The following is a 27,496-nucleotide window of genomic DNA, read 5'->3' as shown; positions in this document are numbered from 1 at the left end:
AGGACAGAGCACTGATACAGAGCAGTCTGGATCACTTGGTAAGCTGGCCACAAGCAAACACTATGCGTTTTAATACGGCTATATGTAAAAGTATACAGATAGGAACAAAGAATGTAGGCCATACTTATAGGATGGAGGAATCTATCCTGAGAAGCAATGACTTTGAAAAAGATTTGGGGGTTGTGGTGGATAATCAACTGAACTTGAACTCCCAGTGCAATGCTGTGGCCAGATGGCTAATGTAATCCTTGGATACATAACAGTGGAATATTGAGTAGGAGGAGGAATGCTATTTTACATTCTGTATTTGGCACTCATGCAACTGCTGCTGGAATAGTATGTACAGTTCTGGTGTCCACAATTCAAGAAGGATGTTAATAAACTGAAGAGGGGTCAAAGAAGAGCCATGAGAATGATTGAAGGATTTGAAAATCTGCCTTATAGTGGTAAATACAAAGAGCTCAGTCTATTTATCATAACACAGAGAAGGTTAAGGGATGTCTTGGTTACAGTCTATAAGTATTTATATGGGGAACAAATGTTTGATAATGGGCTGTTCAGTCTAGCAGAGAAAGTTATAACACAACTCGATGGCTGGAAGTTGAAGCTAGACAAATTCAGACTGGAAATAAAGCAATACACTTTTAACAGTGACAGTAATTCACCATTTGAACAATTTACCAATGGTTGTGGTGGATTCTCCATTACTGGCAAGTTTCAGATCAAGACTGGATGTTCTTTCTAAAAGATCTGCCCTAGGAATTAGTTTGGGGAAGTTTTCTGGCTTGTGTTGTACGGGACTAGACTAGATTATCACAGTGGCCCTTCTGGCCTTGGAATTATGAGGATGCTGGGACTGTGGTAAGACATTAAAAACGAAGTTTTCTAGAATTTCTACTATATATACTGCAGTAGTTTCCCCCAGATGCTAGATATTTTCCAATCACAGAGGAAGACAGTCTCTGTCTCAAGGAGATCTGGAATAACTTTGGCTGAAGTCCTAGTTATTGTTCCCTTTACCCAAAACAAAAGTGTAATGGTTGCTAGTGAGCCCAAGGTGGCTGGACTATGAATTTGGTATGGTGCCAGTGGTTAATGGTTACTCTGTTCACCGTTATTATTATTGTTTGGATTATGATAGTGCCCAGAATGGGTGTTCACTTTCTAACCATGTAGTATAAAGTCCTTCCCTAAAGCAATCACAATCGGCTCTAGAAGCCTAATCTTTTTACAGTCATTACAATTTTGGGTGTATGTCCCTAAATGTTTATAAAGTGAGTAGATATTTCAGTATGAGAAAAAGTGCAGCTATATTTGCTTCAAATTAGTATAATTAGTATTACCTGAATATATTTTCAATATAAAGATTGACTTTTCTATGTAGCTCTAAACACTAAAATCACTTTGGTTTTACAGGATTTTTCGTATGTGCACAAAGTTCCATCATTTCAACCTTTTGTGGGCTCTTCTATGTTTGCTCCATTGAAAATACTGCCAAGCCAGTGCCTGCTACCTCTGAAGATACCGGATGCCTGCATGTTCAGGCCTTCTTGGGCGATTCCTCCTAAAATTGAACAACTCCCCATGCCACCTGCAGCCACTTTCATCAGAGATGGCTACAAGTAAGTACAAGCATTGCAACAAACGATGACATTCATTATGTCTGTATCTAGGTATATAATAAATGGACACTCAGAGTGCTGATGATTTTTCCATGTTTTAATCCATATGATAAAATTATGAGCAAGCCTAATCATGGACTTATTTTAAACCTGCAAAACTTCCATTGCTTTATAAAGTCAGAAACATTTTTGATAACTGGAGCAGGAATAAATGACATTTGAGTTGATCAGTTTCAAATAATTATCCAGGCAAAAACATTGTAATTCAACATAAAGTAGAAATGTTAAAGAAGAAGGGTCATACAGTTAATCTCCAAGTATTAGGTTTAATGATGGATTTTAATGGTGAATATTTAGTCATTACTTCACATTTTTGCTGGAGGAAATGGTAGATGTAAAACGTGATTTGCCTTTAATTGTAAAAAGGCATATCATCTGCTTCTCCTTTGAGTTTTAGTTAATACCAAAGAAGGAGCCAGACAAAAAAGTTGTATACTTGTAATGGCTGTGTGCTGTGTGAGTAATAGAGAGAAAATATCTGCCTGTATAAAATATAAACAAAAGCAGTATTTCATAGGGAAGGTACGCATGTTCATTTGTACTGCAAAGGAAATACCAGGTCATTGAATGATATGTAAACTTTAGGGGACGGTTTTATAAAATTGGGTGCTGAAATTGCATGGTGCTTTCTAGTAAAACTATGATAAATTGTAGATGGAAAGAAGTACTTACCTTCTGATTTTGATAATACAAAAATGTGTCCTCTAATCCATCTGCAGTGCATGATTTAGAAGATCAAAATGTTAGTTCTGATGGATATTTTGAGCTGACAATGAACTCCTATCTTCAGGATTTTTAATACTTAAATTGTTCTTGGTAGTTATTCCTTTTAATTTATTCAGCTCATTGAAATATATGTATCCAAATTCTGTTAGTGTCTGTGGCTGTTTTTTTGTAAAGTTCCTTTTAAAATAAAAATGAAAAAGTAAAGCGGGGAGGGTGTACCTACGGACACCCAACTAGTCAGCTAAGGATCTGGCCCTTCATCTCATGGAGTAGAATGGATCTTGAAGTGTAATGGACCATTCCATCATTTACAGTGGTAGAGCTTGTATATTTAATTTATTTCTGCCCTAAAGACACACTTTTCAGTATTCAATTTGTACTTCATTCACTGTGGTTACATTCACTTCTGTGAAGATGGCCAACATAAATGATATACACCTATTGATGGCTGAGTGTGACTTATGTGGTGTGTAGGCCTCTGATGTCCCTTTGTACAGGGATGAATTTCACCCCATTTCAGTTTTGTGGGGACACACAACTCTTCTTTGGGATCCTCTTGTTTCTTCAGAACTGTTCATATAAGTTGCCAGTTTAGTGTGTTCGGTGATTCCTATTCCTTTATAGTCTGAAATTGCTGGGCTTCTCTCCACTCTAAGGTGTAGTGGCACTGTGCCACAGGTCCAAGTTTGCCATTAAATTAAATGAGAAATTTGCATCCCCAGCATATTTTTCAAAAGTTATCACTGTTTATGAAAAAAATCCATTGCTGCAGATCTTGAAACCTAGCAAGAATTTAAACCATTTAATACACAAAACCTCTCAGAAGCCGTAATATATATAGTTGAAGAGTCTCCTGCTGCAGTGAATGAATTTACAGAGGAAGCGGCTTGTATCTTTAAATCAATCCTTAAATCAGGCCTTCTCCAGCTCCAAAGGATCTTCCAGTGCTCTCAAAAGAAGTGCAAAAAAGAAATTACAAACCCTCGATATCACCTAAGGAGCAAATGACTTCTCAGGTTTTCTCTAATAGTAACTGCTTCTAATAGTAACCAGGTCTGAGCTGATTATTAATTGCAGGTATTTGTTGAAAAAAAAAATCTTTTATTTTCAATGTAATCCAATTAGAGTGAAGATAATTACTGCACCCTGATTACTGCAGGCTTTTAGTAAAGTGGTGATTGCTGATCAAGATTTCTAGGTCACACTTTGTCATTTGTCTAAGGTATTCACTGTGCCTCAGATTCACAACTCTTATCAACTTTTGTCCATTTTTTCCTACCTTTGACTTGGGCACAGGTCAGTTAAAGATAACAAAATGATTCTAAAGGATCAGGTCTTTACTACAGTTTCTTTTCAGGTTGCTAATGAAATGTGATCCTTAAAATAATATTCATTTTAAAATAACACATAAAACACACAGTAAGAACACACAAATATAAAAAATCCATATGTTTCTGCTCCTTCATCAAGAGACTGATTGTGTTCTTATGTTTTATGTGCTGCCCTTAAGGAATATATTTCAAGAAAAATGTTTTATTAGCTCTCGGGAAGAAAAATGTTATAAAGACCTTGTTTGTTTGAGCAATTATGTTGTCCTTAATATGAAGCATAATGACAAAATTATCTGTTTCTTACTGTAATATGTCATTCCAAAGAAAAGAGATCTCTTGTGGGAATATATGACCACTTTCTGGTCCTTGAAATTTAGCAGATAATGGCAAAACTGTTACTAATAGGAAGGGTGATGACAAATGGTGACCTAGAAATACCACTTTCAGCTCTTGTGGACCAGGAGTCTGCAATAGCAATTGTTATTTTTGTACCATAAGCTATGTAGGGCTACATAAAGGCTGCCTTTACTGTATGTGAAACACTTTTGTCAGCTGGGTACCACCAAGGAAACATTAAAATTTCACCAAGAAGAATCAGATAAATTATTTGTATCAAGGAGTACCAAAGTTAATTATTTACTACAGACATTTTAAAACATATAGACCAGGGGTAGACAACCTACGGCAAGCTGATTTCCAGTGACACTCACACTGCGCAGGTCCTGACCACCTTTCCAGGGCGCTCTGCATTTTAATTTAATTTTAAATGAAGCTTCTTAAACATTTTAAAAACCTTATTTACTTTACATACAACAATAGTTTAGTTATATATTATAGACTTATAGAAAGAGACCTTCTAAAAACGTTAAAATGTATTACTCGCACGCAAAACCTTAAATTAGAGTGAATAAATGAAGACTTGGCACACCACTTCTGGAAGGTTGCTGACCCCTGATATAGACAGTAAAGCAAATTATTTCTAAATGGAGTTTATGATGCTGTACAACTATATGAAATTTCATGCCCCTAATTTTTACACATTGGACCGTAGATTTCTTTAGAGACAGTTGCATAGGGATTTCACTGAAATAATTCCTTCCCCCCCCAAGTGCTGAAAATATTGAAGTCACATCAATTATTTAATTTCAGGTCATTCTAAATAAGCACCTGAGATTTCAGGTCATAACAGGCTCTTAGCTTGTAATCTTTAAAACAGCGGGAGGGGATGTTTTCTGTTTTGTTTTGTTTTTTTCCTTTTCACTACACTCTCAGCGACTCTTAGCTATGTTTGCTGATGAGATCTTGAAAGTTTAGATAGAAAGAAGAGAGACTCTTGAATATAATGATATGAGAGGAATGTCTGAAGGTGCTGTCCCTTTATTGTGGTCATTGTGGAGCTATTGCATCTGAGTCCTGTCTACAGTGAACCTTTTGAATATTCATCTTCTTCCTGTATTTTTTACAGCAATGTGCCTAGTGTTGGGAGCCTCGCAGATCAAGACTATCTTCAGATGAACACTCCCCAAATGAATACACCAGTGACATTAAACAGTGCTGCCCCAGCCAGCAACAGTGGAGCAGGAGTACTGCCATCCCCAGCAACTCCCCGCTTCTCCGTCCCTACGCCACGCACACCCAGAACCCCAAGGACTCCTAGAGGTGGGGGCACTGCCAGCGGGCAAGGATCTGTAAAATATGACAGCACAGATCAAGGTTCACCAGCTTCTACCCCTTCTACAACACGACCGCTTAATTCTGTGGAGCCACCCACTGTCCAGCCAATCCCAGAAGCCCACAGCCTGTATGTCACCCTGATTCTTTCAGACTCCGTGCTGAACATCTTTAAAGATCGCAACTTTGATAGCTGTTGTATATGCGCGTGTAATATGAATATTAAAGGTGCAGATGTAGGGCTGTACATCCCAGATTCATCCAACGAGGACCAGTACCGCTGCACGTGTGGATTTAGTGCAATTATGAACCGCAAACTAGGTTACAACTCTGGGCTTTTTATTGAGGATGAATTGGATATTTTTGGCAAGACCTCAGACATTGGCCAGGCTGCAGAGAGGAGGTTGATGATGTGTCAGACCACTTTACTTCCTCAGATGGGAGAGGGAGCCAGGAGGGGCCAGGAACCCCCTATGAGCCTCCTCCTCCTTCTCCAGAATCAGCACACACAGCCTTTCACCTCTCTGAGCTGCTTGGACTACATGTCCTCCAATAACCGGCAGACACTTCCCTTTATGAACTGGAGTTATGACAGAGTGCAAGCAGATAGTAATGATTCCTGGATAGAGTGCTTCAATGCCCTGGAGCAAGGAAGGCAGTATGTGGATAACCCCACTGGTGGAAAAGTGGATGAAGCCCTAGTAAGAAGTGCTACTGTACACTCTTGGCCTCACAGCAATGGTATGGTTCACAGAAGAGGTTTTGGTTTTTTTTCATTCAAAAAACTTAGTTATCTTTGTAATTTTATTTTAAACTTGCCAGTGCAAGACAGTATCATTTAAACGTTATGGGGGAAAATGCACTCTTGAGGAACAGGAGTAGATAAGAAATTTGGAGAGCTTTCTAAAACCAAAGGTAGAATACTGGTAAATTTCCTTCTTCCTTCCAGCATGCTGTAGGACTTTTCAGTGTCACAAATTCACCACAATTTTTTAGGTTTTTTGGTTTGGTTTGTTTTCTGGGGTGAGGGTCAAACTTTGCTCTAGCTTTCTTTGGTGAGACTGTGGCATATCTTTTTGGAGCATAAGTATGCAATCATCAAATCTTTGTGAAACAATGCCAACTAGAAATAATGTAAATTTGTAAATGAAATATAATGTGTTTATTTACAATTCTTTATGGGCTTGACTTAAAGAACAATATTTTTTAGCCTTTAAGCAGCTTTACACCTTTAAATAAACTTACAGCAAATCACTACAGTCTAGATAACATTTTGCAAAAGGATATTTTGAAAAGAACTTCATAGAAAGCTTAGTCTAACAACCTTTGATAAAGAAGCAGTTTAAATTCTATTTTACTAATTACAGTGGAGCACAGGCTGTATGGGCACCATGAGAGGCAAGATAAAGGAATCACAGGCCAAAAAAATATTATGTCCCTTCTCCTCAACAGAAATATGATTCATACCTCTTTGTCATTTGTAGTACTGGATATCAGCATGCTGTCCTCCCAGGATGTGGTGCGCATGCTACTGTCCCTACAGCCCTTTCTCCAAGATGCCATCCAGAAGAAGCGGACAGGCAGGACCTGGGAGAATATCCAACATGTGCAGGGACCCCTCACCTGGCAGCAGTTCCATAAGATGGCAGGACGGGGAACATATGGTACAGTTTTTTGTGGAACAGCAGTGTTCAGATGAAGGCTATGTTTCCTTACATGTGGGCATTTAAATGTGTTCTTTGCTGGAAAGTTCATAAGAACAAAAGTCTCCTCAGACGGCTTTTCGCTGTGTTTAATGTTCGAAAGCTATTCTTGAGTAATATAGTGGAGGTTCTACCTTCCAAGATTACTGATGTTGGAGATGGGTTTGAACACCTCAAAAGCTTTGGTGAGGTTCAAAATCCCTGTGTAGATTTGATTTTGGTTTGAACCCATAGCTAGTACAATGAATAACCAATAACGTGAAACATAGAAACTGTTAAATAAAATTAGAGCCCTAGTTTTAAGATTTTAAATATGTTTTAAAATGTCATATTGCTGATATGTTTGGAATTAAACACCTCCTGGTTTCAAGTGAGACTTTTAATTGGAAATATATTTGACAGAATATGTACTAAGTGAGAACAAACTAATGAGTGACCTTTAAACATCATTTTTACTCTTCATGCGTTTTGCCTGCATTTTATGTGAAATTCCCTACTGATCTGTTTTTTTACAGTCTTATTCTATTTTGCCACAGTGCCTCAATTCTCTACTTTCCCTGCTCTGACACTTGACATAATGCTGATTTCCCTTTTGGCTATGACAGGCTGCAGTAACTACCATCACATTCCAATGCCGCTGTGCCATATGACAAGTACCTCCAGCCATTTTTCAACATTTGTAACTACAGTGTAGCATTGAACAGTCAGGATTTTCCAACAGTTACCACACATTGTAACTGAAATGACCACATTTTCTCATATGCGTTAGAACAGTAGATATCTGTGGTGAGTATGTGGTAATGGTTGGTGAATGCTGACTTTTTAGTCATTTATATTTCTCTGGAAATTGCCAGGATATATTTGGGCTCACATTCTCCAAGCAACAGCAGGCTACTCTAGTATTTCTTTTTAGCTAGCGTAATCCCTAACAACACAGTTTGTGTGAGATCTCAGATTTGTTGTTATGATAATCCTCTCATTTGTGATGGTGACTCTTTTGGGTTTTTTTAATTTGTATTAACTCTAGCCACTTTGCTTAGAAATCAGCACTATCCACTTTGGGAGCTACAGTTTTCTTCAGTTGGTCATTTTGCACAACCAGCAGGAGCTAAAGCAAGAAACATTAATTTAGTATCCATGAATTTGTGTCATCGCTTTTCTTTAGGTTCAAAGGACATATGTGAAATGTTGTTATATCATCATTTAGATAGAGTGAAAACACTTCTTTCAAGACCACAAGTTCAGTCCTCAAGAAGGCCCTGAAATTCTGGCAGAATGTGGACTTATAGTACACCAGAAGATATTTTATTGCAATCTTTTAGGGGAATTACAGTAGTGATGCTTGAATTGGCTTCTTCTGCTTTGACTGACTGACCTCTGATTTTATGACACTTCATAAGTATGATCTAAATCTTTCTGCCCTGTAATTAAGGACCGTTCCGTTACCTGAGGAAAAGGACTGTGGAAGGACATTGTTAATATGTATTGTGGCTGCATCCTGCCTGCACAGAGGAGGTTCAGGCTTTCTGAAAACTCACCATGACAAGAGATTACTGATTTACACCATTTGGCTAGAAAGAGCTCATTTGCTATTGTACCAGACACTCCTTTCCAATTAAAGTGGTTCTGTAATAATACCCTCTTCTTTTCATATCAGGTTCTGAGGAGTCTCCGGAGCCTCTTCCAATCCCCACTTTACTAGTGGGTTATGACAAGGACTTCCTGACAATCTCTCCATTCTCCTTGCCGTTCTGGGAGAGGCTGTTGCTAGACCCATATGGGGGCCATCGGGATGTCGCTTATATTGTGCTGTGTCCAGAAAATGAGGCCTTGCTCGACGGAGCCAAAACTTTCTTCAGGGACTTGAGTGCTGTATATGAGGTAGGAAAGAGCGACTGTTATGAATTGTTTAGTCATAATTGTTATCCCTGTTTTAGCAGCATGTTCGGTTAAGTTCATGTTCTTTCCTTTTTAAGCTCTCTTAAACTGTTTAAAACTTAAGTGTTTTAAATAATAATTTGTTACATTATTTTCTTCAGTTTAGGAGGACTTTCTCCACTTTCAGAATACAGGAAAAATATCATCTAATAGAGCTGCACTTACTCTTTTGCATGTTAGCTCCATTTAAGACAAAATTCAGCCCTAAGATACAGCTCTTAAGTGCAGCTGGTGTTTAAGTCGAAGGAAACAAGGCATATGCAGATGAAGGCTGAAAATATCTGAGCAGTAGGAACAGTCTCATAGCAAGATGCACTAAAATGCAGAAGTACAAGGAGACAGGGTAGAGATATAAATAACTCTGAAATATAGGAAAATCTGAAAAGTAGCATTTTCTGTAAAATTTATCCAGGAACCTCCTGCATAGGCAAGCAGTACCTGCATGAGACGCTTCTCACGTGTCTGGCAGCGAAGTGAGACGTCTACACTTCTTCCACTCTGTGGCAATGAAGGGGGAGTAGCCAAACCAGAGTGGGAGGAGTAAGGGATGACTCATGCTAAATGACATGTTCCTAAATCAAAGCAGCAGAGCTTTTACCACTGTATTTAAGACTGATTCATTCGCTTGCACACACTTTGATCCTCATGAGGAGTGACATGAGTACAGTTGTGATCTATGAACCAGTGGCGGCAGTACAACTAAGCCCAGTTGTGTAGTCTGCAGACGGAGGATCTTGTTGCTTCACAGATACAAAGGTCCTATGAATGGGATTTCTAAAAGCACTCAGCATTGGCCTAACCCAACACTGAATGCATTTGAAAATAACAGCCATGTGCAAAAAGCCAAGGTCCCAACCACAGATCTTTCACCTTGTTCATGTAAGGGATATCCACACAGTCCGCCCTCTCTGTCTCACCACCTTTGCAGCATAATCATTAGGTAGACAGAGATGGAACATATTTTTGAGAAATCTGAGCTGGCAGATTTTCCATGTCTTTACACAGGGAATGTATGGCCCAAAGTAAGCAGTCAGCTAGAAGATCACTCAAATAAAAAAATTAATGTTAATGTAGTGCTGTAGAAGCTGTGATTGTGCTATTTCAAAAAGCCCTATTAGTCCTTTTTATTTCAGGGGAAGAAAGTGAAAACCATTAGAAAGCATTGTCTTCTAAACACAGAGATTTCTATTTTAATTTTTGTAATGTCAAAATGTAAGATAGGAATTCACAGTGAGAGGTGATTTCTTGCTCTATTCTGAATGGACATGATATTCATACTAAGAGCTGAGTCCTATATTCTGAATCATTGCTTGCATCTTAAAGTATGCTACTGTTTTAGAAGGAGAATGGGGTCAAGCCCTTAAGCAGTCCAAAGCAAGGGTAGATCTTGTGAACAACACTACAAGAAGAAGTACTGTAATTGGTATTAATTACAATTCCAAAGAAATGCTCCTCTAGAAAATGGAACTGCTCCCATTGTATGAAGAAATTCAACATTTCCTCCACAAGCTACAGCAGATATATCCGCTAAAAACCTGTGAAAAAAATGCTCCTTCAAACAATTCTACTTTACTACATTATCAGGAAAGAATGCTAGCATTGAGATATGTTCATTGAGAATAATCGAGGGTAATGATAAAAGCCCCATCACACAGGCTGTTTCAAATAGACTGGACAAAGAAAAGGCGTATACTGTGAGAAACAGTCCTTCACTGGTCACTAGTTGTATATAAGATGATCAAATACCTCTTTTCCGTTGCTAATTTCTGTGGTAAGAGCAAAGGAATCTAAAATATGAGTTGCCTTAGATCAAAGAAACCCAAAATAACTTTTAGGAAACTCACTTTTTTTTCAGATTGAATGATGATGCCAGAATAGCCAGCCTAGAGCAGTAACACACAAGAACTGCGGTAACGCTGTTGTGTCAACAATAATTCATCCCTGTGTATCATGTATCAAAAGCTTTCCTGGAGATGGTCACCTGGGCTCTGCTAGACCTTTGCACCAACAGAGTCAGTTGTGTGGCTAATAAGTGTTTTAAATGTATCAATCTCCTACTTTCTGCGGAAGTGAAATTGATCCTTTTACTCACCTGGGTATGGTTCTTTTTTAGACCTGAGTGCACAGCAGAACCCCATTTATCCAACCCTCCGTTATCTGGCTCTCTGTACCACAGATATGGTCCCCTCATCTCAAAAAAGATATACTAGCATTAGAAAAAGTTCAGAAAAGGGCAACTAAAATGATTAGGGGTTTGGAACAGGTCCCATATGAGGAGAGATTAAAGAGGCTAGGAATTTTCACCTTGGAAAAGAGGAGACTAAGGGGGAATATGATAGAGGTATATAAAATCATGAGTGGTGTGGAGAAAGTGAATAAGGAAAAGTTATTTACTTGTTCCCATAATATAAGAACTAGGGGCCACCAAATGAAATTAATGGGTAGCAGGTTTAAAACAAATAAAAGGAAGTTCTTCACTCAGCGCACAGTCAACCTGTGGCACTCCTTGCCTGAGGAGGTTGTGAAGACTAGGGCTATAACAGGGTTTAAAAGACAACTGGATACATTCATGGAGGTTAAGTCCATTACTGGCTATTAGCCAGGATGGGTAAGGAATGGTGTCCCTAGCCTCTGTTTGTCAGAGGGGGGAGATGGATGGCAGGAGAGAGATCACTAGATCATTACCTGTTAGGTTCACTCCCTCCGGGGCACCTGGCATTGGCCACAGTCAGTAGACACGATACTGGGCTGGATGGACCTTTGGTCTGACCCAGTATGGCCATTCTTATGTTCTTATTAACCAAACAACCAGTGCGCACAGGTCCAGCAGCAGGCAATCTCTCCCGTGGCCGCTAGATAGGTCTGCAACCTCGCACTTCCCATTCTCCGGATTATCCATTTTTTGATTATTTGATCTGGCCCCAGTCCCTATTAGATTGGATATATGGGGTTCTGCTCTATTTAATTGGAGTACAACTGCTTGTTTTCCAATCTAAAGCAGTAGCAATTCTTTCATTATCCACTAGGATGCAGTACTGCTTAGCAGTCAGAGCTCATGCAGTAGATGACCTTTAGTTAAATAAACTGGTGCTGCTTCTAGTGATGTCCCTGTGGGTACTCCACCTTAGGTGTCCGTGCGCTCCTGTGTTCATAATTGGAGAATTGTGGTAGCAGTGCCCGGTTGGATCGCACATGCGTGGTCCCCGTCTCATGCTGCTTCAGGTGGCTAACTGATGCTATGCGACCAAGCTCCCCTCACTTCCTTCTCCACTGCCATTGGCTCAAGTCGCAGCAATTAGCAGCGCCTTGCAGCTTTCTGAGTAGCACAGTTTCCCTTAGTTTTAGTTTTCAGTTAGAATAGTTAGGGTTAGTACTTTATCCCCGTCCTCTCGTTTCTCCAAAAAAAAAGAAATATATATTTTCTCCTCATAGGGCTGTGGGTTTCCATTTTTTTCATGCTGCAGCATGGTATTTATCTCCCCACCCCCCATGGGGAGAGTACACTCCCTGAGGGGCTTGCCTGGCTCCCCAGGTTTCAAAAGTTGCATTACCTGCAGGCTTTCTGTACCTCTCTGTGTGTCTGGTGTCTCAGCAAGACATACACCGCAGAAGTGCTTGCACTGTCACAATCTGAAAGCCCACACCAGAAAGGCGAGAGATCTCCAACTTAAACTTCTCAAGAAGAAGTGTCTCTGTCTGGCATCTGAACCTGAGGGTACACACCCCATCTGGCCAGAAATCACCGACTGCAGCCTCTGAGGGGCCCGTCTTCCACGGCCTGGGCTCCCGATCAGCCCACCAAGAAGGCTACAAAGAGACCCAAGGTACCACATCCCCAATCTTGGAGTTGGCCAAGAAAAGGCATGCCACTAATGGGCAAACACTCCCAGTACTGACCACACCAGCCATGTCAATGGCCAAAACAGTGGGACCCTCCGGAACTGTTGGTACCAGGAAAACGAAAGTCTCCAAGGAGCTGAGCTCGGACACAGGAACCAAGGGGAAAATGAAACCCTATGCCGCTGTACCGCCAGACATGACTAAACAGTTGGTACTGGGCACCTCAGCACCCCCACTGCTAATGATGCCACCTAGTGTGGACATTGTGCACTCCAATACCAACAGGCAGTTTTCAGCATACAGTACCAATGCCATAGGCTTTGCAGCAATTCCTGCGCCAAAAAGACCTCACTGTCTCTTCTGTACTGGAGTCTCCCATCCTCGGCACCAATGGTACCTTGGTCCTTGCGGTAGCTAGTCAACCCAGCTCTCCACCTCTTTACGCTTCACAGTTCTTACGTGAGGATGAAGATGTAGACGAGGATGTCGGGGACTCTCCACAACATTCCTCCCCTGTGGCTACTCCTATCACGCATGCTGCTCTGTGCAAGAGCTACCCAGCAAACCCTCCAAACCAACTCTGATACGGGCACCCCTGGATGCCCACTATGCTCTTCCCGCCACAATGGTCATTTTGGAGACCATGAGCAGCATATCCACAACAACAGCAGCAGTGTGTATCTGACAGTCTTCCCAGGGCTGGCCCATATCAGTTACCTTTATTAACACCACAGGGACCGCTTGACACCTCAGAACAGGGGGCTGAAGAGGAGGAGATACTCTCTGACCAGGACAATCCACCTGAAGTCCACTTCTCTTCATCCTCACCTGATGACACTATTATGCCCCCACCTCCCAACACAGATGATGATTTCAAACAGTTCCAAAACTTCTATAAGAGAGTTGCCACCTCACTGGACATTTCTCTGGAAGAAGTCCAGGAGTCTCAACATAAATTAGTAGATATACTGCACACATTGACCTCATCTAAAATCATCCTTCCAATGAATGATGTGATTATGGACCATGTAAAGTTGCTTTGGCAACCCCCTGCAACAATTCCACCTATCTGTAAGAGGTCTGATAAAAAGTACTACGTGCCTGCAAAGGGCACTGAATTTCTCTTTTCGTATCCAGGGCTGAACTCACTGGTGATTGACGCAGTCAATGAATGGGGTAGACAGCAATACCCCAGAAACACCCCTTATGACAAAGACTGGAAATGGCTCAACCTTTTCAGCTGCAAAGCATACTCTGCTGCAACCTTACAATTAAGATTAGCCAACTGTGAAGCCGTACTGGCAAAGTATGACCACAGTAACTACACAAGTATGAGTTTATTCCGGATGACAAAAAAGAACAGTACAAATCTATCATCACAGAAGGTCAGCTTATAACCAGAACAGTATTACAGGCCGCTCTTGACTTGGCAGATTAAACAGTGAGATCCATAGCAACAATGGTTGTTATGAGGAGGGCTTCCTGGCTCCATCTGTCATGATTCCCACAGCCAGTACAGTTGACTGTAGAAGACTTACCATTCAAGGGATCCAAACTCTTTGCGGACAAAACAGACGAGTCGATACACACACTCAAGTGTTCAAGGGTGACATTGCAATCTCTAGGCATTTACACACCTAAGATCAAAAGAAGACAGGGACGTTATCAAGCCCCTCAAAGATCCCGACCCCCTCCATTGCACAACGCCATAGATACTATGGCCATCAGGAGCAGAAACAGAAAAACTCAAGAAGATGACAGTCTGCTCCCTCAAATACTACGTCTCAGTCATCAACTTCCAGACAACAAATTTGAATCCCTGGCCGAGGGCCCGAGAAACCCATCTCTTTCAGTGCTGGAACCTCTGCCACTTGCGAGACCTTTGGAGATCGTCTGATTCCATTTTACCCAATCTGGCAGAGTATTACAACAGACAGATGGATATTAGAAATTATCAAAACTGGTTAATCCATCCCCTTTACCTCTAAACTCCCTACTCACCCCCTTCCCTGTCCCTCTTCAGGGACCCCGCTCACGAGCATCTACTGTAAGAAGAGATAATTCACCTCATATCTCTAGGAGCAGTAGAAACTACCATCCGATTACATAGAGAAGGGATTCTTTTCCCCTATTTTCTCACAGGGAAAAAAATAGGAGGCCGGAGACATATCCTCGATCTACGGCGACTCAACAAATATGTGAAAACACAGTGATTCAAAATGGTCACACTAGGCACCATAATCTCAGCGTTAGAAAAGGGGGACTGGTTCTCAGCCCTCAACCTCCAGGACGCATATTTTCATATATCCATGCATCACATCGAAAATTTCTATGATTTGCAATAGGACAAGATGATTTCCAATACAAAGTTCTACCCTTCGGCCTTTCCATTGCACCTGGGGTATTCTCAAAGGTACTAGCCGTAGTAGCTGCCTACCCATGCAGGGAGGGAATTGTAATATTTCCCTACTTGGACGATTGTCTGCTGAAAGCACCAACGCTGCAGGTAACAATAGAGTCCACCGAAAACACTAGCACTCTATTTACAAGGGTAGGCCTTCAGGTAAATGTACAAAAACCAACACCTGGAATTAATTGGGTCAGACCTCAACTCTCTTTTTTAGGGGGGGAAGGGATAGCTCAGTGGTTTAAGCATTGGCCTGCTAAACCCAAGGTTTTGAGTTCAATCCTTGAGGGGGCCATTTAGGGATCTGGGGCAAAAATTGGGGATTGGTCCTGCTTTGAGCAGGGGGTTGGACTAGATAACTTCCTGAGGTCCCTTTCAACCCTGATATTCTAACTGCTTCCCTACCAGCAAAACGATTTCTGACTTTAATCAACTTGATCTCCATGGCGCAAAACAGCCCGAAGCGTCTGCCATACCTTGCCTACAAATTCTAAGCCACATGGCCACCGTGATCTTCATCATCAGACACACAAGACTACATATGCAATGTCTACAAACCTGGCTCTGGGCAAATTATATCCCATATAGTCACAGTATAAACAAGTGCCTCACCATGCCAGATAAAATAAAAGACTCCCTTTTGTGGTGGACCAATCCAGACAACGTGCCCTTCCTACAGAATCCACTGTTGCTCACCATCACCACGGAGACATCCCTTCTAGGTTGGGGAGCACACCTGAAACCACACTCTATACAGGGCCAATGGTCCATGACAGAGTCCCATCTTCATATAAAGCTGCTAGAACTGCGAGCGGTTCGGAACGTTTGCTCCCTCTTCTTAGTGATAATCAAAGACAAGACAGTGCAGATCCTTATCAACAATATGCCTTGTATGTTTTACATAGGTAAGGGGGAGCGTGATCACACTCTCTCTGTGTGGAAGCAATGTGACTCTGGCAATGGTGCATCAAGCACAATGTCCATATTACAGCATCATATCTACCTGGTTGTCAGAATACCACAGAAGATACCCTGAACAGAACTTCTATCAGGAGCACAAGTGGGGGTTGAATACACATGTACTCTTAAACATTTTTCGGACGTGGGGGTTTTCAACAATAGATCTATTTGCAACCACACAAAATACCAAATGCCCCCAGTTTTGTTCCAGGGCTGGACTCAGTCCACATTCTCTGGGTGATGCCTTCCTCATCAAGTGGGACGCTCCCTTCCCACCCCCCTCCTAGCCGGGGTGCTTCACAAGGTCAGACAAGACAGATCCACAGTGATCTTAATATCCCTCACATAGTCACGACAAACATGGTATGCTTATCTTCTCCATATGGCAGTCTGTCCCTAATGCACACTCCCACTTCTACCTTGGCTGCTATCTCAGGATGCACCATCCATCCAGATCCCCAAAGACTCCATCTCAAAGCATGGTTACTGCATGGCTCTCAGATCTGAAATGACATGTTCCACAGACATTCAAAACATCTTGTTAAACAGTCGTCGGACAGCTACCCGACTCACATACATGCATAAGTGGAGGCGATTCGACTCATGGTGCCAACACAAACAGGCCGCACCTTTGGCAGCCCCCTTACCTCTCATTCTAGACTACGTGCTAGAACTAAAACAGATGGGCCTTTCCATGAGTTCAATACGAGTGCATCTATCAGCCATCATGGTGTTCCATCACAAAGTAGATGGATATTCTACTTTTACACACCCACTTACTAAATGCTTTCTTAAGGGCCTCTCCAGTTCCTAACCAGATGTTTACAATCCTAACCCACCATGGGACTCAATTTAGTTCTCCATGACCTCACCAGCTCTCCATCTGAGCTCATGGCAACAAGCTCCCTGCTACCCCTTTCTATGAAAGTTACATTCCGAGTGGCCATTACATCCACCAGGAGGGTGGGAGAACTGAGAGCTGTCATGGCTGACCCACCTTGCACAATCTTTTTCAAAGATAAAGTATCACTCAGGCCACATTCCAAGTTTCTACCTAAAGTTGCCTCATCCTTTCACTTCAACCAACCAATCCACTTACTGACATTTTTTCCCAAACCACATGGATAGAAGATAGTCCAGATTACACGCCTTGGATGTCCGCAGGGCTATAGCCTTCTACATTGATAAAACAAAATCTCAAGTCTCCAAAACTGTTCATCTCCTTTGCTGAATGATCAAAATGCAACAGCATATCCAAACAACAGCTATCCAAATGGATATCAGACTGCACAAAACTTTGTTATCGCCAACATGGCCGACAACCCCCTACAGGGATCCGCACACATTCTATCAGAGCGCTGTCGGCCTCCATAGCGTTTCTTAACAATGTGCCCATCACGGATATCTGTAGGGCTGCAACCTGGGCCTCACCCCACACATATATTCATCATTACACTTTGCAACAACACGCATCTTCCGATACCCTGTTCAGTTACGCTGTACTCTCATCTGGTACGACTTCAATTCCAAAGCCCCCTCCTTCCACCGGAGGGCACTGCTTTTAGGTCACCTAAAGTGGAGCACGCACAGGGACATCACTCGAAGAAGAGAAAGTTACTCACCTTGTGCAGTAACGGAGGTTCTTCAAGGTGTGTGTCCCTGTGGGTGTTCCACTACCCTCCCCCACCCCTCTACTTTGCAGTTTAGTACTAGGCTCTGCAGTAGAAAAGGAACAGGGAGGTGGGTGGTCACACAGTGACAATTAACTGCTTGAAGCGGCGCAAGATGGGGACTGTGCATGTGCAACCCAACCAGGCACTGCTACCATAAAGCTCCGATTACAAGCGCAGGGGTGGACGGACACTTAAAGTGGAACACCCACAGGGACACACATCTTGAAGAACCTCCGTTATTGCACAAGATGAGTAACTTTCTCTTTCTTCCACCTGCAGATTTCAAACATAAAACCAGAGTCTCTTGTCAACCTCAGTGTACACTGTAGAATTTATAGAACAAACCGTACTTTATAGCACTAGCTTGACTGTAAATGTAAGTTAAGTCAGCCAGAGATAAAGAACAAAGTAGCCTTTCATTTTTACAATTATTTGTACTATATGGGGCTGCCATTGGAGAGAGGGCATGAGACTGTTTATCAAGTTACTGTTTTTGTTCTATGGACATGGCATCTTGTTGCAAATATTCCTTCTTGTGCCACCAGATGTGTAGGCTTGGCCAACACAAACCAATCTGCAAAGTGTTACGTGATGGAATCATGCGGGTGGGAAAGACCATGGCGCAAAAGGTGACAGATGAGCTAGTGAGCGAATGGTTTAACCAGTCTTGGGGCAGTGAGGAGTGTGACAATCATTCCAGACTCAAACTTTATGCGCAAGTTTGCCGGCATCACCTGGGTAAGTGAAGTTGGGTTAGGATGAAAATAAGATTGTTTTGTTTTGGGTTATGGGGGAGGGGGAAACAGCTTTCCCTTTAAATGCATTTATGATCTGTAAAATGGTTACAAAAATAGCTTTGTTGGGCTCCATTTTAATGGTCTCTCCGTGATTTCCATATTACATTTATTCACTAGACAAGTAAAAAGATGTATTTTTTCTAACTGCCAGCCCTGTAAACTCCTCTTGAGATCCAAATGCCGATTTCTGTTTCCTGCTGAGAAATCAGTGTACTACTGGACACTTGCTCATCTATCCCAAAGGCCCTCTTGTGCAGGTGTAAACATACATATTGAGCTATTCGGGGTTAATGAGCACATCTGGGATGTAGTGTCACGTCATTGTGATTGAATGGTTTATCTGATGAGCTAGTGAGCGAATGGTTACACAGATTAGGACTAGCTGACTGAAATTCAACTCAGCAAGACTAAGTTAATAGGTATGGGTTGACTGAATCAACTGGAAGAATTTGTAGTGGCTATTTCATTTCCCTTGGCAAGCAGAGTATGCCCACTCTTTGTTCTAACTGGCTTGGGCCTTGGCTGAGAGAGGACCCATCTTCCTATGTGATCCCTTGGCAATTTATTATTTATATTAGTGTTGAGGGATGAAGGCTCATAACCCTATTGTCCTACGCACTATACAATCACAGAACAGAAAGATGGTGCCTGCCTAAAAGGGCTTACAGTATAAGTAAGACAAAAGACAACAGGAAGATATATACAATTGATGGAGCACAAGAAAACAATGAGACAATGCCAGTCTGCATGATAAGTAATTGTCTCCAAACATCAGCTGCTGAACTGTTGATGAATTTAGATCACTGTGGTGTGCAAGTTGAGAGTCCTCTGATGTAATGGTAGTGGGGAGGACGCTAGGTTGTTTTCAGTGAAGTCCTGAAATTACTGTGTCCTGACCCTTTTTGGTGTCTCAGAGGTTGACAGTACTTGAGTACTTGCCTTTGCTGACCATGAGGGATGACTTCACAGAAGGGGAAGTTCAGGATAGTGTTTGAGGGTTTGGGTAGGTAGGTGAGTAATGGTAGTTGTAATAGGTTAATTAGTAAAGGAATGATTTAATTATTTTGTTTAAAAAGTCATAAAATAAGAAGCTGGAGCATGGGCAGGAGCTCTGTACCAATTAGACTTAAATAATAATTAGCATTCAATAAATAATAATAATACCTAGCTCCTATGGCACTTCTCTTCAGTAAATCTCAAAGTGCTTTTCAAAGAAGTAAATACTATTATCCCCATTTTAAAGACGTGGTGGGCTCATTTTAGCGAGACCCCCTAGATCCAGCTGAGCTATTCTTGGTGCAGAACCTTTAGTAGTGGATGGGGATGGGGAAGGTAGCACTAAGCCATCTTTCTTCTTCCTCACTCTTTGGCCCAAACTGGCTCTTAGCATTCAAACTCAGAATGGCATTAGGGCTCAAGTAACACCAGCTACAGCAGACCTGAAAGTAAGTCTACACTGTGAAAACAAATCCTGTGGCAGTGAATCTCAGAACTCCAGTTAACTGACTCAGGGTTGTGCTAAAAGGCTAAAAATAGCAGTGGATTTCAGATCCCAGGCTCCAGCCCAAGCGGGAATGCCTACTCCGCTATTTTTAGCTCCATAGTGCGAGCCCCATGAGCCCAAGTCAGTTGGCCCAGGCTCTGAAACTCATTGCTATGGCGGGTCTCATTGTCATAGCAGATATATATAGTGCAGACACACCCTAAGAGCTCTGAGACTGCTTGCTGGCTGGGCGTTGTGCCATCCATTAACGATTCCTATGCTTGGGAGAAGCACAGAGGTCAGAATCGAGCACATTTATCTGTAACAATTGCCAGTATCCCACTACTTATTTCAGTTTGCTTTTAGTTTTCATTTACCACATATCTGGGTAAAACCATTACCATACAGATTAATATGATAAGTACTCCATGCTCACACCCAGAAGTGCTCAGTCCATGAAGTTGCATAAGGCACAACCATAATTAAATTAAATCTCCCAGAATAGTAGTTCATGTAAAAAGGGCTTGGACTGACAAAGGTAAAGTTGCTCTGTTAAATGGTCATTGTGAACTCTAATTCAGTTAGCTGTATGTGAAGTTGAATGCCATCTGCAGCCACAAATACAGCATTATCACATCACAATCGAACCAGAAGTAATGACATGTCAGTAGTAATGTTTATTCACTTCCCCTTCTCTTCATATTGTAGTAACTCTGCAAAGCCAAGTCTGTACTTAGAGATAGTAGAATCACATTATTAAAATGGACTGATTGCAGAATTGATTCTACAATTAAATATTTATAACGGAAATTATACTCTCAACATTTTCCTTCTCCCTCAAATGTTCTCAAAGCCTAGTACTGTATGACTTGACAGTGCTTTGTTTGGTGAGATCTGATACACTATCATTAATCTACCTTGTGTTTATGCACTCTTTCAGCACCTTACTTAGCCACTCTGCAGCTTGACAGCAGCCTGTTGATACCACCTAAATACCAAACCTCAGCGCCAGCAAGTCAAGGGCAAGCAATGCCTGGGAACACTGGACCTGTACCCCCAAATTCAACATGTCTGTCAGCTCCTGGGGCACCACCAACAGGCAGTTCCTTTAATTCCACGCCCAATGGTGGGACCACTAACCTTGTAGCAGGAAGTAGTTCAGCATCTGGATCCTCTGTGCCACAGTTGTCAGCAACTTCCTCGACACCCAGCATTAACCAGATGAGCACTACCTCTTCTTCAGGGTTTAGTGGAATTGTAGGTCCAGGGCAGAACACCAGCACTGGGGGAAATTCTACGGACAGACCGCCAGGGAGCACAGGTTCTGGAGGAGACACAGAACCTGGACAGAACTCATCACAGCAACAGCAAGAAGGACAGGAAAGGTAAGTTACTAAATAAGTGAATGAGCCCATGTATTACCAGTTCAGTTCCTCATTAGGGTGTGTCTATGCTGCAGCTAAACACCTGCAGCTGGCCTGTGTCAGTTGAATCATAGAATCATAGAATATCAGGGTTGGAAGGGACCTCAGGAGGTCATCTAGTCCAACCCCCTGCTCAAAGCAGGACTGATCCCCAATTAAATCATCCCAGCCAGGGCTTTGTCAAGCCTGACCTTAAAAACTTCTAAGGAAGGAGATTCCACCACCTCCCTAGGTAACGCATTCCAGTGTTTCACCACCCTCCTAGTGAAAAAGTTTTTCCTAATTTCCAACCTAAATCTCCCCCACTGCAACTTGAGACCATTACTCCTTGTTCTGTCATCTGCTACCACTGAGAACAGTCTAGAGCCATCCTCTTTGGAACCCCCTTTCAGGTAGTTGAAAGCAGCTATCAAATCCCCCCTCATTCTTCTCTTCCGTAGACTAAACATCACCAGTTCCCTCAGCCTCTCCTCATAACTCATGTGCTCCAGTCCCCTAATCATTTTTGTTGCCCTCTCTCCAATTTTTCCACATCCTTCTTGTAGTGTGGGGCCCCAAACTGGACACAGTAAGGCCTCACCAGTGTCGAATAGAAGGGGACGATCACATCCCTCGATCTGCTGGCAATGCCCCTACGTATACATCCCAAAATGCCATTGGCCTTCTTGGCAACAAGGGCACACTGTTGACTCAGATCCAGCTTCTTGTCCACTGTAACCCCAGGTCCTTTTCTGCAGAACTGTTGCCGAGCCATTCGGTCCCTAGTCTGTAGCGGTGCATTGGATTCTTCCGTCCTAAGTGCAGGACTCTGCACTTGTCCTTGTTGAACCTCATCAGATTTCTTTTGGCCCAATCCTCCAATTTGTCTAGGTCCCTCTGTATCCTATCCCTACCCTCCAGCGTATCTACCTCTCCTCCCAGTTTAGTGTCATCTGCAAACCATCCTCCAGATCATTTATGAAGATACTGAACAAAACCGGCCCGAGGACCCACTCTTGGGGCACTCCACTTGATACCGGCTGCCAACTAGACATGGAGCCATTGATCACTACCCGTTGAGCCCGACAATCTAGCCAGCTTTCTGTCCACCTTATAGTCCATTCATCCAGCCCATACTTCTTTAACTTGCTGGCAAGAATACTGTGGGAGACCGTGTCAAAAGCTTTGCTAAAGTCAAGGAACAACACGTCCACTGTTTTCCCTTCATCCACAGAGCCAGTTATCTCATCATAGAAGGCAATTAGATTAGTCAGGCATGACTTGCCCTTGGCGAATCCATGCTGATTGTTCCTGATCATTTTCCTCTCCTCTAAGTGCTTCAGAATTGATTTCTTGAGGACCTGCTCCATGATTTTTCCAGGGACTGAGGTGAGGCTGACTGGCCTGTAGTTCCCAGGATCCTCCTCCTTCCCTTTTTTTAAAGTTGGGCACTACATTAGCTTTTTTCCAGTCGTCCGGGACTTCCCCGATCGCCATGAGTTTTCAAAGATAATGGCCAATGGCTCTGCAATCACATCTGCCAACTCCTTTAGCACTCTCGGATGCAACACATCCGGCCCCGTGGACTTGTGCACGTCCAGCTTTTGTAAGTAGTCCCGAACCACTTCTTTCTCCAGAGAGAGCTGGTCACCTCCTCCCCATGCTGTGCTGCCCAGTGCAGCAGTCTGGGAGCTGACCTTGTTCGTGAAGACAGAGGCAAAAAAAGCATTGAGAGTACATTAGCTTTTTCCACATCCTCTGTCACTAGGTTGCCTCCCTCATTGAGTAAGGGACCCACACTTTCCTTGACTTTCTTCTTGTTGCTAACATACCTGAAGAAACCCTTCTTGTTACTCTTAACATCTCTTGCTAGCTGCAACTCCAGGTGTGATTTGGCCTTCCTGATTTCACTTCTGCATGCCTGAGCAATATTTTTGTACTCATCCCTGGTCATTTGTCCAATCTTCCACTTCTTGTAAGCTTCTTTTTTGTATTTAAGGGCAGCAAGGATTTCACTGTTAAGCCAAGCTGTCGCCTGCCATATTTACTATTATTTCTACGCATCGAGATGGTTTGTCCCTGTAACCTCAATAAGGATTCTTTAAAATACAGCCAAATACAGTTGACTCAAGCTTGCAGGGCTTGGGGCTGTAAAACTGCAGTATAGATGTTCAGACTCAAGCTACAGCCAGGGTTCTGGGACCCCACGAGAGTGGAGCATCCCAGAGGCTAGGCTCCAGCCTGAGCCCGAACATCTACATCGCACTTTTACAACCCCGCAGCCGAAGCCCCACGAGCCTGAGTCAGTTGACATGGGCCAGCTGCAGGTGTTTAATTGCAATGTAGACATATTCTTATCTTCTTGCGTTCATGACTCCTTCCCTTAAGCCACATGGACATTCCTGAAAGCGCAGGAGATCCTTGCTTCCTGCACAGCCAGTCAGAGCTGCTGCTGTGGCAGTTGTGATTGCAACAGCTGTCTCTGATATATAGTGGGTGAACTTTATTCATCCTTTGTAGTCATTGAAATGAGGTTTATTATTATTTCATATTGTTTAGTTAAAGACGACACTGTTATTGTTGATAGGTGCAAAATTTGACCCACAATTTTTTTCTTATCTATTTGCAAACTAGGTGGTGTTCTATGTATAATGCTGCATTGCTGCTATTTCTTAAATCCATTTTGGCATTGCAGCATTTCTAAATATCCCCCCAATAAGGAACCAGTGTGTGATTTTACGATGTCAGGGAATGGATTTCGGGGATAAGCCGATTTCAGCTTGGGGCTGCTAAAGAGTCCTCATAAACAGGAGTGTGTAAAACATTATTTTAAAAATTAGAAAAATACGTTGCCACCATTTAAAAATTCTACTTGCCTGAGGCAGATCCTTCTTGATGGGTAATTTTTTTCCCTGTCACTTTTGCAGTAATGTATATTAGCAAGTAGATGTTATGTTGATAAATTGTCATAACATAATGGATTAATGAGCTCTCGTCCTTTAAGTAAAAAATTCAAATAGAGTCCTGTTTGAAGTTTTTGTTATACTTCTGTTCAGTGGCCTATGCAAAATCTACCACTACAATTAGCACTAGTTGCCAGCCTCAGCAGAGTATGTAAACTGAACGCCTTTCTCACCTCTGCATGTTTGTCCCTCCTATTCAGAGTTGAGACACTTTCACAGGGGGCAGTGTGGGGAAACCTTGACTGCAAGTGCTTACCTCTTCTGTGAATAAACAGAGGCCTTCAGTCTCCTGTCATTCTTCCAGCTTTCTCCAGGACTAAAACAATTTGTATTGAATGACCACAAGCAGAAAATAGTATACTGTCATTCACTGATTCAGTCCTAATAATCTTTTTTTGTACACATTCTTCAGAGCTAGACTGTTCTGGGTGTTTCAGATAAGGGTGTGTCACTCTTTTAAAAATCACCTTTAACAAATTATTAACAGGTACTTTGATTTGATGTAATCCTTTGGATAGATGTAACATTTTCTCAATGTAAAAAGCAGTCCTCCCCTTCAGACTCTTTCCCTACCCACCCTAACTCTTAGAACAAAACAATAATTAGACTTTGTAATTTGCTTATGTACTTAACAATACATGTGTCTCTAGTGTTACAGAGAGGGAGAGAATAGGGATTCCCACTGACCCAGAATCTGCAGACAGCCATGCCTATCCTCCAGCAGTTGTCATCTATATGGTGGATCCTTTTACCTACACTGCAGATGAGGAATCTGCCTCAGCCAACTACTGGCTGTTAAGTTTGATGCGATGTTACACAGAAATGTTGGATAACTTACCCGACAATATGAGGAATTCTTTCATTCTCCAGGTAATATTTTTAATTTTTTTCTTTAGAGATTCATTCTACCACATCAAACGTTTGCTAACTGCAAGATACAGAAAGATGTAAAATAGAGGCTGGGATACTGCGTCTGAACATAGTGCCAAGTGCTGTTATAGACAACATTTAGATGATATTTACAATATGTGTTTTATTAAATGGACAAGTAATATGTTAAAATAATACCTTGGTTGTGACATAATGCAAGAAGGAGCCACAGTACTCTTAAATCATTTCCTTTGTGTATGTTTCAGAACATGTGTTCTTTGTTAGGTGATTTCCAAACAGTGGGTAACATTCCATAGCGCACACAGTGTGATGACATTGTCCTGGCAAAGGAGTGTTGTAGCTGTGTTTATTATGAATCTCTTTACTTAGTGTATATTCTGTGTCTTAGCCGGTAATTATATTCACTTTTAAGGTGTTTTGTTTTGTTTAATGCAAGTGAAATATGTGAAAAGATGCAAAATGTGTACTACTGTATTACTACCTGCTTGTTAAAATATATCCTCATATAATCTTGAGTAAATAGCAGTAGTTACTTACCGTGGAGTTATGCAAGGATTAAACTGATGTCACCAGGAGCAGAACTTGGCCCTTTGTGCAGCCCACTGGCACTTGCACTGTATGTCCTTGCCTCCTTCCCAGAGACGAGTGATTTTGGGTACATAGGCACCGACTCCGTTGGTGCTCCAGGGGTGGAGAACCCATGAAAAAATATTAGTGGATGCTTAGCACCCAACGGCAGCCAGCTCCTTCTTCCCTCCACTCACTCCCCCCTACGGCTCCACCAATCAACTCCTCCTCCTCCCTCCCAGCACCTCCCAGCTGTTCACCAGTGTGCAGGAGGTGCTAGGAGGGAGGGGGAGAAGCAGGCATGGGGCACACTCAGGGGAGGGGCAGAAAGAGGTGTGGGAGGGCCTTGGGGGAAGGGGTGGAGTTGTGGTGGGGCCTGGGACTGAGCGGGGTTTGAGCACCTCCGGGGAAAATTAGAAGTGGGCACCGGTGTTTGGGTACCTTGTTTCTTAGGCGCTCAACTTGACCAGGTAAAGGCCTCTGATTTTTCAGACAGAGGCACTTGTCTTTTGTCTGAAAATCAGGCCCTCCTAAGGCATATCAAGTTGGGTGACTAAAGACATCTGTCACTTTTAATAATCTTGGCCTTTTACTGTACTCCAGAACTTCTGCCCCCTAAAGTATTTCTATCACCAAACATTATTTATTACAGTTTTGGTGTAAAATGTAATATTAGTATCCCATCTGCATATTTTAGCTTGGCTCATTCCAAGAGATTGAACAGAAGATATTAAAAATAAAATAACCATCATCATTTCAATGGCTGAAATAGAATACGTGTAAATCCGGCACTACTTGAGATCAATAGTACACTTAGATCTCAGATTGTGTAAAACAATTAATAGGCTTGCCAGTTCTCAATTCATCATGTTTATTTTCTGCATACCTGTAGTTTGGTTTTTGATGTATGGCATTTTGCCAAGTTAAAAAAAGGTTTATAAGCTTAGTATGATCCAGAAATATAAAGAAGAGTCCTGCTACTGAAACCGTGATAAACAGATTATGCAATTAAACACTATGGTACTTAAATTTAGTGGACAGTATACTCCACAGATAATGTCCTTTATTGTTATTATTTATTATTATTTAGTATTTAGATTGAGGTAGCGCCTAAAGGCCACAACAGGTTAGCCGTCATTGTGCTAGGCACTGTATCAAACATAATAAATGATAGACTGTGTCCCAATGAGCTTACCACCTAAAAGACAAGATATATGTTTCCAGATTCAGCTATAGTATACTGTATTTCTCAGTGGTACTTACAGAAGGTGTTGAAGACAAGGCAGAGTACAGTGAACTTGATTCTCAATTAAAAAGGGATTTGCACTGAAAAGATTCTTCTTGTATCATTTGTTCTGTTTCTGAAAGAACATTTATTTTCTTTATTTTCTTTCTTGTTTTTCCTGTTTTCATCCATGAGGATAGGCTCTGGCCACCAGACTTCTCATTTTTCATAGGGTA

The 27,496-nt window shown here is 42.0% G+C and overlaps 1 protein-coding gene across 1 annotated transcript in view; it reads left to right on the top strand.

Moving 5' to 3' along the window:
* The window catches only part of MED13L (mediator complex subunit 13L), a 445,177-nt gene that overhangs the window by 379,109 nt on the left and 38,572 nt on the right, over nt 1-27,496 (top strand). Inside the window, exons 16-22 of the mRNA XM_077834666.1 lie at nt 1,417-1,622; nt 5,205-6,151; nt 6,895-7,074; nt 8,771-8,994; nt 18,477-18,669; nt 21,152-21,596; nt 25,228-25,447. Of these exons, the coding sequence (XP_077690792.1) occupies nt 1,417-1,622; nt 5,205-6,151; nt 6,895-7,074; nt 8,771-8,994; nt 18,477-18,669; nt 21,152-21,596; nt 25,228-25,447 (2,415 nt within the window). The remainder of the gene's footprint in view (nt 1-1,416; nt 1,623-5,204; nt 6,152-6,894; nt 7,075-8,770; nt 8,995-18,476; nt 18,670-21,151; nt 21,597-25,227; nt 25,448-27,496) is intronic.

This window comes from Eretmochelys imbricata, chromosome 15 (assembly GCF_965152235.1).
Source record: "Eretmochelys imbricata isolate rEreImb1 chromosome 15, rEreImb1.hap1, whole genome shotgun sequence".
NCBI lineage: Eukaryota > Metazoa > Chordata > Testudines > Cheloniidae > Eretmochelys > Eretmochelys imbricata.
This window is presented reverse-complemented; position numbering and strand designations above follow the sequence as displayed.